We start from the raw sequence: 21,209 nt of genomic DNA on the forward strand, positions 1-21,209 counted from the left end.
GCACCACAACTACTGAGCCTGTTCTCTAGAGCCCACGAGCCACAACTACTGAGCCTGTGTGCCACAACTACTGAAAGTGGTGCACCTAGAGCCCGTGCTCCGCAACAAGAGAAGCCACGGCAATGAGAAGCCCACACACCTCAATGAAGAGTAGCCCCTGCTCGCTGCAACTAGAGAAAGCCCGTGCACAGCAACGAAGACCCAACACAGCCAAAAATAAATAAATAAACAAATTAATTTTAAAAAAAAAGAATCCGCCTGCCAATGCAGGGGACATGGGTTCAATCCCTGGTCCAAGAAGATCCCACATGCCATGGAGCAACTAATCCTGTGTGCCACAACTACTGAGCCTGTGCTCTAGAGCCTGCGAGCCACAACTACTGAGCCTGTGTGCCACAACTACTGAAGCCTGTACGCCTAGCACCCGTGCTCCGCAACAAGAGAAGTCACCGCAATGAGAAGCCCGCGCACTGCAACGAAGAGTAGCCCCCACTTGCCGCAACTAGAGAAAGCCCACGCGCAACAATGAAGACCCAACGCAGCCAAAAAAAAAAAAAAAGATACTACAATGTGGTATCACCTCACACCAGTCAGATTGGCATTCATTAAAAAGTCTACAAATAATAAACACTGGAGAGGGTGTGGAGAAAAGAGAACCCTCTTACACGGTTGGTGGGAATGTAAATTGGTGCGGCCACTATGGAAAATGGTATGGAGGTTTCTCAAAAAACTAAAAATAGAGTTGCCATATGATGCAGCTATCCCACTCTTTGACAGATGTCCAGACAAAACTATAATTCAAAGAGATACATGCACCCCTATGTTCATAGCAGTATTATTTACAAGGGCCAAGACTTGGAAGCAATCTAAATGTCTATTGACAGATGAATGGATAAAGAAGATGCGGTACATATATACAGTGGAATACTACTCAGCCACAAAAAAGAATGAAATAATGCCTTTTGCAGAAACATGGATGGACCTAGAGATTATCATACTAAATGAAGTAAGTCAGACAGAGACAGACAAATATCACAGATCACTTACATGTGGAATCTAAAAAAAAGATACGAACGAACTTATTTACAAAACAGAAACAGATTCACAGACATAGAAAACAAACTTATGGTTACCAAAGGGGAAGGGGGGAGGGATAAATTAGGAGTTTTAGGATTAGCAGGTACAAACTACTGTATATAAAACAGATAAACAACAAGGTCCTGGGAGTTCCCTGGTGGCCTAGTGGGAAGTGTGCTATAGGGAATATAGTTCCCTATAGCACAGGGAACTGTATTCAGTATCTTGTAATAAACTACAAAGAAAAGAATCTGAAAAATAATATATATAATATCTACATGTAAATATATATATTTACTGAATCTCTTCGCTGTATACCAGAAACTAATACAACATTGTAAGTCAACTATACTTCAATTTAAAAAAATTAAAAAAAATAGAAGGCATCGACTTCAGCTCTGGAATCCCTCCCTGGATTTGTGCTCCTGGTTTTTCTTTGGCTTCTGAGGATTTCTCTAATTCTCTATGAGCTATGCATTTAAAAGTATTTTAAAAATATATTTTATCTGGCCTTTTTAGATATTTTGTATCACAAGGGTTTCAAGATACCTAGTTTACTACGTTCCTGGAAACAGAAGGTATTAATTTCTTCTATCGTGTGGTTTCTAAACATCACAGTGGCCCTTCTCTGAGCATTCCTATGCCCTTCTCTGAGCATTCCTATTTAGTTAATGTCTCTTTTTCCTGTGAACGCTAGCCGCATCACATTTCTTGAGTTACGACCTGACCAGAATAGAAGGTAGTCATTATTTCTCTTACTCTGTGTACACTGTATCAATTCATTCAGCCTAGGAGTACATCAGAATATTGAACACTGGGTCATTACTAATTTACTCAGAATTTCTGCTTGACTGAAAATTTACAGATCTTTTCCACAGATGATTTTACTTTTTTTTTTTTAATAAATTTTATTTATTTTATTTTATTTATTTTTTAGCTGCATTGGGTCTTCATTGCTGCACGCGGGCTTTCTCTAGTTGGGGCAAGCGGGGACTACTCTTCATTGCGGTGCATGTGCTTCTCATTGCGGTGTCTTCTCTTGTTGTAGAGCACATGCTCTAGGCATGTGGGCTTCAGTAGTTGTGGCTCGCAGGCTCTAGAGCGCAGGCTCAGTAGTTGTGGCGCACAGGCTTAATTGCTCTGTGGCATGTGGGATCTTCCCAGGCCAAGGCTGGAATCCATGTCCCCTGCACTGGCAGGTGGATTCTTAACTACTGCACCACTAGAGAAGTCCTGATTTTACTTTTTTGAAATGTAAATACAGCACTGTTTTTTTTTGGGGGGGTGGGTAGGTTTTTTTTTTTTTTTTTTTTTTTTTTTTTGGTCTTTAGTGCCCATCACAGAGTAGGCTCTTAGTAAATAAATGAATGACTTTATTTATTTATTTATTTTTGGCGGCATTGCGCAGCTTGTGGGATCTTTGTTCCCTGACCAGGCATCGAACCCAGGCCCTCAGCAGTGAAAGCGTGGAGTCCTAACCACTGGACCACTGGGGAATTCTTCAATAAATGAATGACTTTACATCTCTCACTTTAAAACTTTTCCATATTGGATATGACATTGTTTTAGCATAAGATAATTTTGAATCCTGATCCTGTTATTCAATATATTAGCTACCCTTTGGGTATTATATCATCTGTAAATTGGATGTTTTCATTCAAATAGCTAGGGACAGAGCCCTGAAGCACTGAAGACTTCTTTTTAGGTTGATATCAATTACTTAATTCAGTTTTTTGTATGTTGGTTTTGGTTTTTTGACCAGCCATGAGTATACTTAGATGTACTATTTTCCCACTGATTATTTCACAGTTGTCCACCAGGTTAAAGTGAGAAGCTTTGTCAGATACTCTGCAGTGGGGGGATGGGCCAGGGAAGCACTCTGCAGAACCCTCCAGGTCAAGGGCCTAAAACACCCCTGGCCTAAGGAAGAGGAGCCTGTAAGGAACCCTAATACTTTACCCTTTAACACTCCTGGGCAGGTGCTGGTGGATGTGCCCTGTACGACAGACCGCCACTCCCTTCGTGAGGAGGAGAACAACATCTTTCAGCGTTCAAGGAAGAAGGAGCGGCAGATGTTGCCTGTGTTGCAGGTGCAGCTTCTTGCGTGAGTAATAGATTTACAGAAACTCAGGACTTCGGGCCAGAGTGCTGTCGGGGGGTCTGGTCACCTGGGGGGCTTGGAGGCTAGAAGCTGTTGCCAAGACCATTACCCGTAGAAGGGTCTTCTGGCTGGGAATCTGCCTGGAGGAGACAGTCATCACTGGATGGTCTTTCTCTGGGACATAAGGACTCTATGTGGAGATTGGTTCAAGATGGCGTAGTAGAAGGACGTGCGCTCACTCCCTCTTGCGAGAGCACTGGAATCACAGCTAACTGATGAACAGTCATCAACAGGAAGGCACTGGCACTCAACAAAAGCGATACCCCACATCCAAAGACAAAGGAGAAGCCACAATGAGATGGTAGGAGGGGCACAATCACAATAAAATCAAATCCCGTAACCGCTGGGTGGGTGACTCACAAACTGGAGTGAAGGTTCTGAGCCCCACGTCAGGCTTCCCAACCTGGAGATCTGGCAATGGGAGGAGGAATTCCCAGAGAATCAGACTTTGAAGGCTGGTGGGATTTGATTGCAGGACTTTGACAGGACTGGGGGAAACAGACTCCACTCTTGGAGGGCACACACAAATTAGTGTGCACATCAGGACCCAGGGGGAAGGAGCAGTGACCCCATAGGAGACTGAATCAGACCTACCTGCTAGTGTTGGAAGGTCTCCTGCAGAAGCGGCAGGGACAAGGACACTGGCGGCAGAAGTTCTGGGACGTACTCCTTGGCATGAGCCCTCCCGGAGTCCGCCATTAGCCCCACCAAAGAGTCTCTAGGCTCCAGTGCTGGGTCACCTCAGGCCAAACAACCAACAGGGAGGGAGCTCAGCCCCACCATCAGCAGACAAGCCGATTAAAGTTTTACTGAGCTCTGCCCACCAGAGCAACACCCAGCTCTACCCACCACCAATCCTTCCCATCAGAAAGCTTGCACAAGCCTCTTAGATAGCCTCATCCACCAGAGGGCAGACAGCAGAAGCAAGAAGAACTACAGTCCTGCAGCCTGCGGAACGAAAACCACATTCACAGAAACATAGACAAAATGAAAAGGTAGAGGACTACATACCAGATGAAGGAACAAGATAAAATCCCAGAAAAACAACTAAATGAAGTGGAGATAAGCAACCTTCCAGAAAAAGAATTCAGAATAATGATAGTGAAGATGATCCAGGACCTCAGAAAAAGAATGGAGGCAAAGATTGAGAAGATGCAAAAAATGTTTAACAAAGACCTAGAAGAATTAAAGAACAAACAAACAGAGGTGAACAATACAATAACTGAAATGAAAAATAACACTAGAAGGAATCAATAGCAGAATAATTGAGGCAGAAGAACAGATAAGTGATCTGGAAGACAGAATGGTGGAATTCACTGCCGCAGACCATGATAAAGAAAAAAGAATGAAAAGAAATGAAGACATCTTAAGAGACCTCTGGGACAACATTAAACGCACCAACATTTGCATTATAGGGGTCCCAGAAGGAGAAGAGAGAGACAAAGGACCCAAGAAAATATTTGAAGAGATTATAGTTGAAAAATTCCCTAACATGGGAAAGGAAATAGCCACCCAAGTGCAGGTAGCGCAGAGAGTCCCAGGCAGGATAAACCCAAGGAGAAACATGCCGAGATACATAATAAATTGACAAATATTAAAGACAAAGAAAAATTATTGAAAGCAACAAGGGAAAAATGACAAATAACATACAAGGGAACTCCCATAAGGTTAACAGCTGATTTCTCAGCAGAAACTCTACAAGCCAGAAGGGAGTGGCATGATATATTTAAAGTGATGAAAGGGAAGAACCTACAACCAAGATTACTCTACCCAACAAGGATCTCATTCAGGTTCGATGGAGAAATCAAACGCTTTACAGACAAGCAAAAGCTAAGAGAATTCAGCACCACCAAACCAGCTCTACAACAAATGCTAAAGAAACTTCTCTAAGTGGGAGATACAGGAGAAGAAAAGGACCTACTAGAACAAACCCAGAATAATAAAGAAAATGGTAATAGGAACATACATATTGATAATTACCTTAAATGTGAATGGATTAAATGCTCCAACCAAAAGACACAGGCTCACTGAATGGATACAAAGACAAGACCCACATATATTCTGTCTACAAGAGACCCACTTCAGACCTAGGGACACATACAGATTGAAAGTGAGAGGATGGAAAAAGATATTCCATGCAAATGGAAATCAAAAGAAAGCTGGGGGACTTCTCTGGTGGCGCAGTGGTTAAGAATCCACCTGTCAATGCAGGGGACATGGGTTCGAGCCCTGGTCCAGGAAGATCCCACATGCCAGTTGCAGAGCAACTAAGCCCATGCACCACAACTACTGAGGCTGTGTCCTAGAGCCCGTGAACCACAACGATTGAGCCTGCGTGCCACAACTACTGAAGCCCGTGCGCCTAGAGCCTGTGCTCCGCAGCAAGAGAAGCCACTTCCATGAGAAGCGTGCGCACCGCGATGAAGAGTAACCCCCGCTTGCCACAACAAAAGAAAGCCCGTGCACAGCAACGAAGACCCAACACAGCCAAAAATAAATAAATAAATAAAATTTATAAAAAAAAGAAAGCTGGAGTAGCAGTACTCATATCAGATAAAATGACTTTAAAATAAAGAATTTTATAAGAGACAAGGAAGCCACTACATAATGATCAAGGGATCAATCCAAGAAGATGATATAACGATTATATATGCACCCAACCTAGGTAGGAGCACCTCAATACATAAGGCAAATGCTAACAGCTATAAAAGAGGAAATCAACAGTAACACAATAATAGTGGGGGACTTTAACACCTCACTTACACCAATGGACAGATAATCCAGACAGAAAACTAATAAGGAAACACAAGCTTTAAATGACACAGTAGACCAGATAGATTTAATTGATATTTATAGGACACTCCATCCGTAAACAGCAGATTACACTTTCTTCTCAAGTGCACATGGAACATTCTCCATGATAGATGACATCTTGGGTCACAAATCAAGCCTTGGTAAATTTAAGAAAATTGAGTCAAGCATCTTTTCCAACCACAACGCTATGAGATTAGAAATCAATTACAGGGAAAAAAACCGTAAAAAACACAAACACATGGAGGCTAAGCAATATGTTACTAAATAACCAAGAGATCACTGAAGAAATCAAAGAGGAAATAAAAAAATACCTAGAGACAAATGACAACGAAAACATGACGATCCAAACCTGTGGGATGCAGCAAAAGCAGTTCTAAGAAGGAAGTTTATAGCAGCGCAATCCTACCTCAAGAAACAAGAAAAGTCTCAAATAAACAATCTAACCTTACACCTAAAGGAACTAGAGAAAGAAAAACAAACAAAACCCAAAGTTAGTAGAAGGAAAGAAATCATAAAGATCAGAGCAGAAATAAATGAAATAGAAACAAAGAAAACAATAGCAAAGATCAATAAAACTAAAAGCTGGTTCTTTGAGAAGATAAACAAAATTGATAAACCTGTAGCCAGACTCATCAAGAAAAAGAGGGAGAGGACTCAAATCAATAAAATTAGAAATGAAAAAGGAGAAGTTGCAATGGACACTGCAGAAATACAAAGCATCCTAAGAGACTACTACAAGCAACTCTATGCCAATAAAATGGACAACCTGGAAGAAATGGACAAATTCTTAGAAAGGTATAACCTTCCAAGACTGAACCAGGAAGAAATAGAAAACATGAACAGACCAATCACAAGTAATGAAATTGAAACTGTGATTAAAAATCCTCCAACAGGGACTTCCCTGGTGGAGCAGTGGTTAAGAATCTGCCTGCCAATGCAGGGGACACAAGTTCGAGCCCTGGTCTGGGAAGATCCCACATGCTGCGGAGCAACTAAGCCCGTGTGCCACAACTACTGAGCCTGCGCTCTAGAGCCCACGAGCCACAACTACTGAGCCTGTGTGCCACAGCTACTGAAGCCTGTGCGCCTAAAGCCTGTGCTCTGCACCAAGAGAAGCCACCATAATGAGAAGCCTGTGCACTGCAATGAAGAGTAGCCCCCGCTTGCCGCAACTAGAGAAAGCCCACGCACAGCAACGAAGACCCAACGCAGCCAAAAAAATAAATTAAATAAATTAATTTTAAAAAGAAACAAACGAGCAGAAGTCCAGGACCAGATGGCTTCACAGGTGAATTGTATCAAACATTTAGAGAAGAGCTAACGCCCATCCTTCTCAAACTCTTCCAAAAAATTGCAGAGGAAGGAACACTCCCAAACTCATTCTACGAGGCCACCATCACCCTGATACCAAAACCAGACAAAGATACTACAAAAAAAGAAAATTACAGACCAATATCACTGTTGAATATAGATGCAAAAATCCTCAACAAAATACTAGCAAACAGAATCCAATGACACATTAAAAGGATCATACACCACGATCAAGTGGGATTTATCCCAGGGATGCAAAGATTCTTCAGTATACGCAAATCGATCAATGTGATACACCATATTAACAAATTGAAGAAGAAAAACCATATGATTATCTCAATAGATGCAGATAAAGCTTTTGACAAAATTCAACGCCCATTTATCATAAAAACTCTCCAGAAAGTGGGCATAGAGGGAACCTACCTCAACATAATAAAGGCCATATACCACAAACCCACAGCAAACATCATTCTCAGTGGTGAAAAACTGAAAGCATTTCCTCTAAGATCAGGAACAAGACAAGGATGTCCACTCTCACCACTATTATTCAACATAGTTTTGGAAGTCCTAGCCACAGCAGTCAGAGAAGAAAAAGAAATAAGGGAATACAAATTGGAAAAGAAGAAGTAAAACTGTCACTGTTTGCAGATGACATGATACTATACATAGATCATCCTAAAGATGCCATCAGAAAACTACTAGAGCTAATCAATGAATTTGGTAAAGTTGCAGGATGCAAAATTAATGCACAGAAATCTCTTGCATTCCTATACACTAACATCAAAAGATCAGAAGGAGAAATTAAGGAAACAATCCCATTCACCATTGCAACAAAAAGAATAAAATACCTAGGAATAAACCTACCTAAGGAGGTAAAAGACCTGTACTCAGAAAACTATAAGACACTGATGAAAGAAACCAAAGATGACACAAGGAGAGATATACCATGTTCTTGGATTGGAAGAATCAATATTGTGAAAATGACTATACTACCCAAAGCAATCTACAGATTCAATGCAATCCCTATCAAATTACCAATGCCATTTTTTACAGAACTAGAACAAAAAAATCTTAAAATTTGTATGGAGACACAAAAGACCCTGAATAGCCAAAGCAATCTTTTTTCTTGAGGGAAAAAAGCGGAGCTGGAGGAATCAGACTCCCTGACTCCAGACTATACTACAAAGCTACAGTAATCAAGAGAATATGGTGCTGGCACAAAAACAGAAATATAGATCAATGGAACAGGATAGAAAGCCCAGAGATAAACCCATGCATCTATGGTCAACTAATCTATGACAAAGGAGGCAAGGATATACAATGGAGAAAAGACAGTGTCTTCAATAAGTGGTGCTGGGAAAACTGGACAGCTACATGTAAAAGAATGAAATTAGAACACTTTCTAACACCATACACAAAAATAAACTCAAAATGAATTAAAGACTTAAGTGTAAGGCCAGACACTATAAAACTCTTAGAGGGAAACATAGGAACACTCTTTGACATAAATCACAGCAAGATCTTTTTTGACCCACCTCCTAGAGTAACGAAAATAAAACGAAAAATAAACAAATGGGACCTAATGAAACTTAAAAGCTTTTGCACAGCAAAGGAAACTATAAACAAGACAAAAAGACAACCCACAGAATTGGAGAAAATATTTGCAAATGAATCAACAAAGGATTAATCTCCAAAATATATAAACAGCTCATGCAGTTCAATATTAAAAAAAAACCCAATCCAAAAATGGGCAGAAGACCTAAATAGACATTTCTTCAAAGAAGACATACAGATGGCTAAGAGACACATGAAAAGCTGCTCCACATCACTAATTATTAGAGAAATGCAAGTCAAAACTACAGTGAGGTATCACCTCACACCGGTCAGAATGGGCATCGTCAGAAAATCTACAAACAGCAAATGCTGGAGAGGGTGTGGAGAAAAGGGAACCCTCTTGCACTGTTGGTGGGAATGTAAACTGATACAGCCAATATGGAGATCAGTATGGACGTTCATTAAAAAACTAAAAATAGAATTACCATATGACCCAGCAATCCCACTGCTGGGCATATACCCAGAGAAAACCATAATTCAAAAAGACACATGCACCCCAGTGTTCATTGCAGCACTATTTACAATAGCCAGGTCATGGAAGCAACCTAAATGCTGACAGATGAGTGGATAAAGAAGATGTGATACATATATACAATGGAGTATTAGCCATAAAAAGGATCGAAATTGGGTCATTTGTGGAGACATAGATGGACCTAGAGCCTGTCATACAGAGTGAAGTAAGTCAGAAAGAGAAAAACAATATATGTGTATATTAACTCATATGTGTGGAATCTAGAAAAATGGTACAGGTGAACTGGTTTGCAAGGCAGAAATAGAGACACAGATGTAGATAACAAACGTACGGACACCAAGTGGGGAAAGTGACGGGGAGGGTGGTGGTGGTGATACGATGAATTAGGAGACTGGGATTGACATATATACACTAATATGTATAAAACAGATAACTAATAAGAACCTTCTGTATAAAAAATAAATAAATAAAATTTAAAAAAAAGAAAAGACTGTGTGGTAGGACATGCATAGCAGGATGGGCTGCACAGATTCACTTTTACCTCTATGCTAGTCCCCATGTCAGTGAGTAGCACAGCTTTGAAAAATAGTTACTGAGGTTAAGGCTCTGTAGAGCTGGGGTAAGGACTCAGTCTATATGCAGCACCAGGGTTTGGTTTACAACCAGAGTCAAAGATCAGGGGACCATTTCAAGAGGACTTTTGGAGGAGAGCCCATGGAGTAAGGTTGGGTTGCTCTCAGCTTTGAGAACAACTTTCAGGTGGTGTCAGTGTGGAAGGCACTTCAGAGGCTAACACAGCTACCCATCCCACAATACACTCCCCTATCCTTCCAGCTTCTTCTGATGCGCTTCTACTTCTGGGAAGCTTACTAGTCACTGCTACTCTCTCTTTCTGGTTACAGGGCTGGACTCCTTGCTACCAAACCAGGAGGCCACGTTGTCTATTCCACCTGCTCACTCTCACACTTACAGAATGAGTATGTGGTGCAAGGCACCATCGAGCTCCTGGCCAATCAATATGGCATCAAGGTTCATGTGGAAGACCTGACTCACTTCCGAAAGCTTTTCATGGACACATTTGCTTTCTTCCCATCCTGCCAGGTTGGGGAGCTGGTAATCCCAAACCTCATGGCCAATTTTGGGCCTATGTACTTTTGCAAAATGTGTAGAATGACGTAGCATCACCCTGTTCCTGAAGTCCTGTTGTAGGAAGACAAAGGGTGTACTCTTGTGAAGACCAGTGGCAGAGATGCACTCTGGCCTATCTCCATCCCATTCAAGTCTTTCTATAGACAGTTTTCAGCAGTAGGAAGTAAGAGTTTTTCTGTCCTGCTGTCCAATTGTGGAGCATCAGCACGTTTCTAACTCACTTATTACACTCCACTTCCAACCCCTACTCCCCATCTCTGAGCCTGTGCTAAAGGTTCCTGCCCCATTAGGGGCTTAGGAGGAGGAACCTGTGAGCAGGGCCACTCTTTAAGCTGTAAACTTGGGAAGAAGCATTTAGCCAATAAAATTGTTGAAGCTCCATGGAGCTGGGACTGTAGTTGGGGGGCCTCACGTCACTCCAAGTAGTGTTAGTTCCTTTTGTACCCAGGTACCCAAAGCGCAGGACCTCAGCCTGGTTACAGAGCCCATCTCACACTTGAGGTGAGAGTTCTGCATGATAAGTCTTGACCAAGTTTCTCCATATGTCCCATGATCTAATTTAAGAAACAAGTAACTAAAATGTTAAGCCACTGCATAATAATCTGCTTACTTACTTTGAGAAAGCTCCTTGAGCTGAATAATTCCAGCCATTCCTCCTGCTGTCAACAGCACTGCTTCCCAAATGTGGCTGGGAAGAGGTCTAGTGGCTCCAGTGGCTCCTGTGCTCTAGAGCCTGCGAGCCACAACTACTGAGCCCACGTGCCACAACTACTGAAGCCCATGTGCCTAGAGCCCATGCTCCACAACAAGAGAAGCCACCGCAATGAGAAGCCCGCGCACCGCAATGAAGAGTGGCCCCCACTTGCTGCAACTAGAAAAAGCCCATGCGAAGCAGCAAAGACCCAACGCAGCCAAAAATAAATAAATTTTAAAAAACTAAAAAAAAAAATTAAAAAAAAAAAGAATGTTCATAGCAGCCCTGGTCACAAAAGCAAACCCAAATGCCTATGAGAGTGGACAAATAAAATGGAATATTCACACAATGGAATATTATACAGGTGTCAAAACAAATGAGCTACAATAACACATAACAATATGAATGATTCTTAGCAAAAATATATTAAATGAAAAGTTTAGTCCCAAAGATTAAATGTAGCATGATGCCCTTTAGAAATAAAACTTTATTCTTTTTTGTTATTATTTACATATGATATAATGTATCAATTTTAAATGTACCATTTAAATGAATTTTGATAATTCATTCTAATAGTGTAGCCATCATCACCATCAAAATATAGAAAATAATTCCATCTTCTAAAAAGTTTCCTTGTGCTCCTTTGCACTTAATCCCCTTCTCCCACTCCTGGTCCCAGGTAATCACTAATCTGCTTTCTGTCACTATAGTTTTGCCTATTCTAGAATTTCACATTATGGAAGAGAGAGTTGATTTACAGCTGGATTGCAAAGGCTGTGTCTTTATCTGGATGTCTGTTTTTTCACTCTTGGCCGAGGTAAGGGCATTGGTATTTCTAATGTGCTATTTAAATCTGAAGCTCCCCTGGTGACTCCCAAGGTCACTTTATTTACTGACGGTTTACAGCTGGCCTAACTGGTTACATGTGTGTGGCTTGACTACATGCCCAGAGTAGCATAAAAAAGATCTGAGCTCTCCCACAGCCAAGATTCCCCACACAGATCATGGAGATTCAATGCAAAGATAGAGTACTTTGCTTCACATCCTTGCTAATACTTGGTATTATAAATTTTAAACTTCACATCCTGCCCCAATGCATTATGGCTTTGCCACTTCCTTCACCAAGACACAGTGTCTCTTTCCTCACCCCTTGAATCTGGGCTGACTGTAGGATTTGCTTTGACCATTTAAATTTGGTGGAATGAATGTTGTGTAAGTTCTAAGCTTAGGCCTCAAGAGGACTTGCAGCTTTCACTCTCACCTTGGAACTTTTCTACTGCCATGTGAAGAAGCCCAGGCTAGCAGCTGGAGACATGTGACGGACACCAAGCTAAGACCTTCTAACCTCAATTAAGTGGTTAAATGACCCAAACTGCATGAGTGACTCCAGTCAAGACCAGCTTAGCTTGCTGATTCCCAGAATCATGAGTAAATAAAATGGTTGTTTTTAAACCACTAAGCTTTGGGGGTGGTTTGTTACACAGCAACAAATAATTGACACGTGTGGAAAACCCAAATCTGACTGTCATTTACCTGCTTACTATCCTTTGTTCTCTCTGCATTGCCTGCAGGATCAAGTCCAAACTCTGCCCTGGCCCCTGGTTGTTGATTCTATCTCTGCTATCCCCCAGTGCTCCCTTCTCTCACAAGTTCTTTGTGTATCCCAAGCATAACCTGTCCCCTGGTGCCTCTGTATCATGATGCATTGTCTTCTCTGTCTAAATGCCCTTTTCTCTCTGTTCTTGCTAGCCCAGATTTCCACCCCCTCCAGGAGGCTTTCTCTGATTTTCTAAAGGAGACTGAGTTGTTCCCTTTTCTGTGCTTCCCCAGCCCTCTGTATATATTATGAATATAACACTTCCCTTGTGTGCTTTCTCTCCTCACCCCATCCCCAAACTGGGAATTATTCGGGGCAGGAAGCTAGTATCTTGCATCTCTAACCCCCCAGCACCAATATGTTTGGTACATAAAAGGCATGAGTACAGACTGAGTATCTCATATGTGCTAGGCCTCATCCAAGATACTAGAGAGGGGTGATCAGAATGCACAAGGTCTTTGTTCTCAAGGGATGTACAATCTAGTGGGAAAGATAGATAAGAAATTATAGATGAATTACAACTAAATTACAAGTGAGCAAAGTACTGAGAGAAGTGTACAGTGCGTATACCTGGGAGGCCTAACGTAGCCTGGAGGAAGACGTGTTCAAACAGACCTGGGGATGAGGAGGAGTTAGATTAGTAAGGCACAGGAGGAGGTTGTGTGTGTGTGAGGGCTGTCCTCCAGCAGAGATAACAGGCCGTGTGACTGAAGCTCCTGAGGCTGGAGAGATATATTCCGGGACCTGAAAGAGGTCTAGTATGTTGCAACGCAGAGAGAAGGGGACGCTTGTGAAATATGAGGTCAGAGAACAGGCGGAGAAGCCAACTGCACCAGGGCTGGCAGGCTCTGAAGGAGTGAGTACTTGGAGTAATTGGAAGCCATTGCAGGAGTTTTAAGCTGCAAAGTGACCTGATCAGATTTCCATGGGCCTCCCACTGGGAGTATGGTTATCAATAGTATTTGCTGAATGAGGAAGTTAAATAACTGATTCAACAGAAAATGCTTCTGAAGGTCAGTCCAATACTTAAGCTTCCTCAGCCCTCCCCTCTCTGAGTAAAGGGAGCTGCTGAATTCCCTGCTGTTCAGACTGAAGTTTGAGGTGACCCACTAGGAGGCACACTGGCAAAGTCAGGTGTACCTGGGAGAGTGACCAGGATGGAGAGGAAACTGAAAGTTCCATCCTGGGAAGAAGAACTTGGGAGCATTAAGCCAGGAGACAGCTGTTCTCTTGCTCTCTATACATCCCCTGCTCGACCAGTGCCTGCTTCACCTGCACCCTACTCATCTGACTGACCTTCCTACATGCTTGCCCCAGGCCCCAGCTAATGATTGTTCTAACTTTAGCCACCGTGATAGCTTATCATAGGGGTAGTGAGAGGTGTGCCCTTCTGCTAGTTTCCCTGGTAACCAATATGCCAACCTAACATCAATTCCCCCTATAACTGGTAACCTACACCTACCCCTGGGAGTGAAGACTGCCACCAAGTCCGGCCCCGCCAAGTCCAGCCCCGCTGCAGAGGGGTGTCGCTCCAGGACCTTGCACAGACATGTAAGCTCCCTCTATCCATTAAACCGCTGATGTCTCTGTTGCTGAAAAAAAGAGAGAGAGTGAGAGAATGAGAGATGCCTGTATCTAAATAGGACTGTTCTGAGGCAGGGGGTGCAGGTGTGTTTTGAGTGTCTCCAGGGTCAGTAGGGCTGGGGTCAGTAGAAGAAAGTTGTAGTGAGCCGGATTGCAGATCAATAGAAAACCTTTAAACTAGTGCTTTCTGGACTGTGGTTCACAACCATAATTCATTCGTGGTCATGGAATCAATTTTTTGCGTATGGTAGGCATTAGGATTTTTCAGAGATAGCTAGTTACTCCTCTTCCTGAAGGAAAGGTTACTCCTCTTCCTCAGAAGGGTTGCCTTCCCCACTCCCTCTGCAGTTGGGCATGGCTATGTGACTTGCTTTATGAAATATTAGTAGAAGTGGTGTCTTTCTTCCACATTTCTGGATGGAAGCGTTGAGAGTGAACATCAGGTTTGCCGTGTCATTCCCACCACAGTGACCATGGAAACATATGTTGAGATGGAACTTACATCAGCCTGAGTGCCCAAGTGACTCTGTTGAGCAGAACCCCCTGTGGACCTGCATTAGACACGGGGCGAGAGTGAAAAATAACTGTCATGTTCAGCCTCTGAGATTTTGTGTTGTTACTGAAGTATAACTTGGTCTCTCTCTCTCTCTTTTTTTTTTTTGGCTGCGCGGCTTGTGGGAACTTAGTTCCTCCACCAGGGGTTGAATCCAGGCCCTCAGCAGTGAGAGCACGGAGTCCTAACCACTGGACCGCCAGGGAAGTCCCTACCTTGGTCTCTTTTGACCTATCCAGCGGGCATGGATCAGCTTATTTTTTTTCTTATTGATTTTTTTTTAATCAAAGTATAGTTGATTTACGATCTTGTGTTAGTTTCACATATACAGCAAAGTGATTCAGATGTATATATATACACACATATATGTACATAATACTTTTTTTGATTATTTTTCATTATAGGTTATTATAAGATATTGAATATAGTTTCCTGTACTATACAGTAAATCCTTGTTGCTTATCTATTTTATGTATATTTTTAACAAAAGAGAATAGAATAGAAAATATCAGATGCAAACCAATCTATAGTGACAGCAGATCAGTGGTTGCCTAGGGAAAGGCTAGATTACACAGGACCATGAGGAAACTTTTGGGGATGATGGATGTCTTGATGGTGGTAATGATTTTACATGTATATACATATGTAAAAAACTCATGACACTGTATACTTTAAATATGTGCAGTTTATTATGCACCAGTTTTATCTCAATAAAGCTATAAGATATATGCATAGAAAACAACACATTTTAAAAGATCATATACAAACAAAAAGATAGGCATTAAATTATGAGTTGCTTATGGGTGGAGGGAGGATAAGATTGGGGAGCAAAGATAAAAAATAAACAGATAGTATATGAGAGGGGCTTGGATGGATCAATGATGATAATGTTCTGTGAACTGAGGGGTATGATGAATTCAATCCCTCTGCTTCTGATGGCATAAATGGATGAATGAACAAACTATTAGTCAAGAAACGTGGCTGGTGGTATGCCTTTCTTCTTGAGTTGTGTTGGTCTTACCTCCCAGGAGTCTTTTCCCCTGACTCAGAGGGTTAACTGGTCAGGAGAGGGAATGTGACCAAGAAGTGGGCAGGTAGGCTGGGACTCCTACAATGTCACTGTCCCTTTTTCTTTTTTCCCTTCCTTGTCTGTTCTAGGGGACCAGAGTCACACAGTTCCTCTTTGTTCTGTTCCTCGCAAGCCCTGATTCCCTTAGTGGTTGCCCTTCCCAAACTGGGGCACTTCATTTAGAGAGTATTTCATCACACTCGAACCTGGACTGTTATTTTATTTATTGAAGGGGCAGGGAACAGCCCCAAAGTCACAGCAGTTCCAAAACAGTACTCTGTATATTCCCAAGACTGTCCTCACTGCCCATTCCTGCTTGGACCCTCCCCAGGTCTTTCCTGGGGAAGACCCTGGCTCCCTCTGGGGTCTTAGACTACTTCTCCTTCTTCTTCAATTTGATATCACCTGCTTTCTATCTTCTAAGAATTTTACTTTTTGGGGGGTTTGTTTGTTTACCAATAATGCCTCTGTTATTCTTTTTGTTATTGTTATTCTTTCAAAAATATGTTTTTCTGTTATTTTAATGAAGAAGGTAAATGCATGTGCTTCATCTGCAAAATGCATGTGCTTCATCTGCCGTCTGGAACCTGAGGCCTCTGAATTGGGTCTTGAAGGATGAATAGAAGTTTGCCAGGCAGTGTGTTGCAGGGTTGGGGTGAAGATTTTGGAGGAACATTGGACATTAGAGGCCAAGGGAAGTGTGTTCAAAGGCACAGAATAATACTGGGACCTAAAGTGTTTGAGGAAGGCCGAGAAATGAGTTAGGACCTTCCTTTGTACATATGCTCATTCTGACAGTCTGCCAGAGTCGTTAGATACTGAGTTTTAACTCTACCCGTGTGTTCCCCCAACTTACAGAACCAGATGAGGGCATCCACTAGAACTGTGGGCTCTGTCTCTCTTAGATGCCCCTGTTTGTGAAGGAAGTTGTAAGCAGGTTGTCGCCAGCTTGAGCAGAAGCCAGAGAGCTTGGTAGCTGAATATCCACACTGTCAGCATAGTGACATCAGAGTCACTGAGGACAATGGCCCCACACCTTCTGGTTTCAAAGGGACTCACCTTGGTAGAGCCAGGAATTGCAAAAATTCCAGTCCTAGAGAGCCAAGGGCAAGAGGCCTCTTTGGGTGGTATCAGGATTCAGTAGCAGGCAGCCCTAGAGAGGACCAGAGTCACCTGAGGGAACCTTGGGCGGGCAGATTTGTTTTAGACACAAAGAAGTTCTGTCTACCTCTAGTCAAAATTCTGAATGTCCCTCAAAGGTATACTGATTTTACAAAAGCCATCCTCACTTTGCAGAATGGTTCCCCAGATGAGTTCTTTAAATAAGATAGATTTATGTTAAGATTTGATTTATACACAACCTACCAAGAATATACCCTCTGTGAAGTACGAGGTAAATATGTAATGATGTCCTACCGATGCTTCTTGAGAAGGGAGGCATGTGCTTTTCTGCATGTCTGGTTTTCAAAAACTGGTTTGCCACCCACGAGATGTTTTCTTCCACACTGTCTTGGATACAAAGGTTATGGCATACAAGCTGACTCAGTACTCATATTGATGTCACCAGAGCCAAGTGAATAATATGTAGCTCTCAGGATCAAAATTAAAATGTTTCCCTAATAAAATTGCTATTGCTATGGCTCATTTTTAGTCACATTATTTTATTCTATTATTTTATTTTATATAGCCCTTGCTATATATATGTCAGGCACTGTTCTAAATACTTTACTAAAATTAACTCATTTAATTCTCAATAACAAATGAGGTAGTACAATACCTCCATTTTACAGATGAGGAAACTCAGGGGCAGAATGGTGAAGAAACTTACCCCACAGTTTCAAATAAATTTAGGAGGGAGAAAACATTTTGTGTATATCCAAAGGATGACATGGGTTAAAACAGGTTGAGGAAAACAGATTAAGTGTGAGATGTGGTTGGTGTGTTTCCAGGCTAACGACTAGGAACTTTTTTTTTTTAATACAAGAAATTTTTTTTAAATTCTTTTTTTAATTTGTTTTTTAAGATTTTTGGCTGTGTTGGGTCTTTGTTGCTGCGCCCGGGCTTTTTCTAGTTGCGGCGAGCGGGGGCTACTCTTCCTTGCGGTGTGCGGGCTTCTCGTTGTTATGGCTTCTCTTGCTGCGGAGCACGGGCTCTAGGCGCACAGGCTTCACTAGTTGTGGCATGTGGGTTCAGTAGTTGTGGCTTGCGGGCTCTAGAGCGCAGGCTCAGTAGTTGTGGCTCTCGGGCTTAGTTGCCCTGCGGCATGTGGGATCTTCCGAGGCCAGGGCTCGAACCCGTGTCCCCTGCATTGGCAGGTGGATTCTTAACCACTGTGCCGCCAGGGAAGCCCAGGAACTTTTAATAGCAGTTCTAAAGTCTAGATGTGTGTATCCCTGTTAAAGAAGTAGCAGTGAGTCTCAAAGATCCAGGTCTGACTCACAGTGGGCCCTCATTCACTATGGAGTATTAAGCAAGTCCCTGGTTGTCTGTGGGCCTCAGTTATTCATCTGGGCCATGGGGATTGGGAGGTATGTCAATTAGCTATTGCTTTGTAATAAACCAACCCCAAAATTAGTGATTTAAACAACCATTAAACAAATAACAAATAAATTTAAACAACCATTTATTATTCTGAGTCTGTTGGTTGGCTAGGTTCACTCATGTATCTGCATTCAAGTGGCTCTGCTCATCTTGGCTGGGTTCTCACCTGTGTAAGGGCCTGAGCGGGGACAACTGGCTGAGGTTCTACTCCACATGGCCTCATCTTCTGGAAGGCTAGCTTGGACTTCTTCTCATGGCAGTGGCAGGGTTCCAGGAGAGAGAAAGAAAACAATTCTCCTGCAGCTTAGGCTCAGAACTAACACAACATCCCGTGCACTGCATTCTGATCGTTAAAACAAGTCACAAAGTTCAGCCCAGATTTACAGGGGTGGGGAAATAGCTCCCTTCTGAAGGGAGGAGCTCTTTGCAAAGAGCGGAGACATAGAAAGCTGTGGTATTGGAATCGTTTGCCATAGGAGACAAACTCTCCCCTCCCTCTGGGGAGAGTGTAAGAGTAGGGGGCCTCTGAGGTGGTTGGGGAGCTCAGTCAGCTGAGGTCAAAGACCTGTCAGTGCTTTGAAAATTATAAACTGCCCCACAGGTAGTGCTTCTGAGTGCGGTATCCTGTGTCACTTGTGGAACTGTGAGTTCCTTGGAGCCAGGCTGTGCCCTGCCCCTGCCCTCCCCTTCTGTATTGAGGAAAGGCTCACAGAAGTGAAAGAAAACAAAGCAGAGCAGTTACTGAGAACGGGGGCACACTCCCTCTTCTCACCCCCAGAACAAAGACAGGCTTCAAACCCTCTGGAATCTGAGAAGCTTCCTCCCCTTCTGCATGCTCTACCCCTCATCCTTTCTGCCCTGCCCCTGCCTCCAACCGAACTTGGCAAGGTATTTACCTGTCTTCCCACTTGACAGCTGAGGATACAGAAGGATGACTTGCTCAAGGTCACCAGCTAGTGGGGGAGGACCCTGATACTGCTCAGGAAACCCACCAGGGCCTGCTTGAGCGACTGCAAATACAAGTAACTAGTTTACACGCACCACCTGAGGGCAGGCACGTGCTGTTTTGTCTCACGGAATGGTGTGGTGTTGAATTACAGATGCTTTTCTAGTAACACAGGTGGAGCCCTGGAAACCCAGCCCCACTGGATTCTCACATCCGCCTGCTCTTCCATTCCATGGTCTCTGCCTCCAGCTTTCCTCTGCCCGTCCTCCTCCACATTGCCTTTCCAAAACATTTGTGTCACATCTCTGTTTAAAATAATGAGTCAATGTTTATTGAGCTCTTACAATGGACCGGGTGCTGTTCTAACCTCATTTAATTAGCTGAATTAACTCTTTTGAATTAACTTCCCTTGAATTAACTCATTTAATCTTCACAATTCTATGAAGCAGTCACTATGATTATCTCCCATTTTGCAGATAAGGAAACTGAGGCACAAGAGGTTAAAGTGACTTACTGAAGGTTACACAGTAAGTGGCAAAGTTAGAATTTGAACTCAGAGAGTCTGGTTCCTGAGCTTGGGCTTCCCAGGTCAGAAAACCCCTCTCTGTAGGTCTCTAATAATAACAACAACAATAATATACTGATTAACATGCATGGATTGCTTTCTATAGGCTAGTCCCAGTTCTGGCTGCATTTCATGTATTAGCTCATTTGGTTCTTAAAATAGTACTAGAGAATTGGCCGGGGGTCGGGGGTACTATTATCCTCATTTTACAGGTAAGGAAACTGGGGCACAGTCGCACAACAAGGATGGGTTACCAGACACTCCAGCTCTAGAGGCAAACTTTAAACCACTGTGCTATCTGGCTTTCCCAAGGGCTATTCAGCCCAAGGGCCCAGCATCCAAGGCTCTTTGGATTCATGCCACATGATCTCTGCATTTCCACCAAAGCATGTCTTTTGTTTCTTGGTCTATGCATGTTTTTTCCTTCTCAACCAGACCTTGAGCTCCATAAGGCCTGATTGAAGATCTGGTACCCCCTTCAGTTTCCCCAGCTCACAGCAAGGATGTCACAGATTCCTCCTAACAATCTTGCGAGGTAGGCATTCATCCTTTTACAGGAAAAGGCACGGATTCAAAGAGGTAAAGACAGAACTGGATGGACAGCAGTGTTTCAGCAGACAGAGTTTTCCAGCCACAAAGCACTTTCCCGCATCCCATCCCACGAAGCCTCACTTCCAGGGGCAGTAATGGTAGTACTGCTTGATGGTTAAGAGCAATGGTTTAGGATCAGACCTGAGTTTGAATCCCCACTCAACCACCTCTGTGACCCACAGAAGTCATTTAACCCCTCTTGTCCTCAGTTACCTCATCTGTAAATGAGGATAATAAAAATGCTTTCCTCATAGGTCTGTTGGGAGGACAAATGAAATAAAGCACATAAAGTCCTGTGAGAGAGGCCTAGATGGGAGAAGTATTATGTGTGTGTATATATAATCCACCCACCCCCCTAATGAAGGGTGTCAGGTCCCCAGACAGAAGCAGTTCTTTCTGTTTCCTGAGTGTGAAATCCAGGAGGGCCCAGGACTGGAAAAGAGTGACGCTGGGAAGGCCAGTCTGTGGGAG

The 21,209-nt window shown here is 42.8% G+C and overlaps 1 protein-coding gene across 1 annotated transcript in view; it reads left to right on the forward strand.

Annotated features, from left to right (window-relative positions):
* The window catches only part of NSUN4 (NOP2/Sun RNA methyltransferase 4), a 37,009-nt gene extending 24,258 nt beyond the window's left edge, over nucleotides 1-12,751 (forward strand). The window contains exons 5-6 of the mRNA XM_068539805.1: nucleotides 3,057-3,181; nucleotides 10,352-12,751. Of these exons, the coding sequence (XP_068395906.1) occupies nucleotides 3,057-3,181; nucleotides 10,352-10,628 (402 nt within the window). The 3' untranslated portion in view covers nucleotides 10,629-12,751. The remainder of the gene's footprint in view (nucleotides 1-3,056; nucleotides 3,182-10,351) is intronic.
* Nucleotides 12,752-21,209: the final 8,458 nt, after the last annotated feature.

The sequence above is a fragment of the Eschrichtius robustus genome, chromosome 3 (assembly GCF_028021215.1).
Source record: "Eschrichtius robustus isolate mEscRob2 chromosome 3, mEscRob2.pri, whole genome shotgun sequence".
In the NCBI taxonomy this organism is placed as follows: Eukaryota; Metazoa; Chordata; class Mammalia; order Artiodactyla; family Eschrichtiidae; genus Eschrichtius; species Eschrichtius robustus.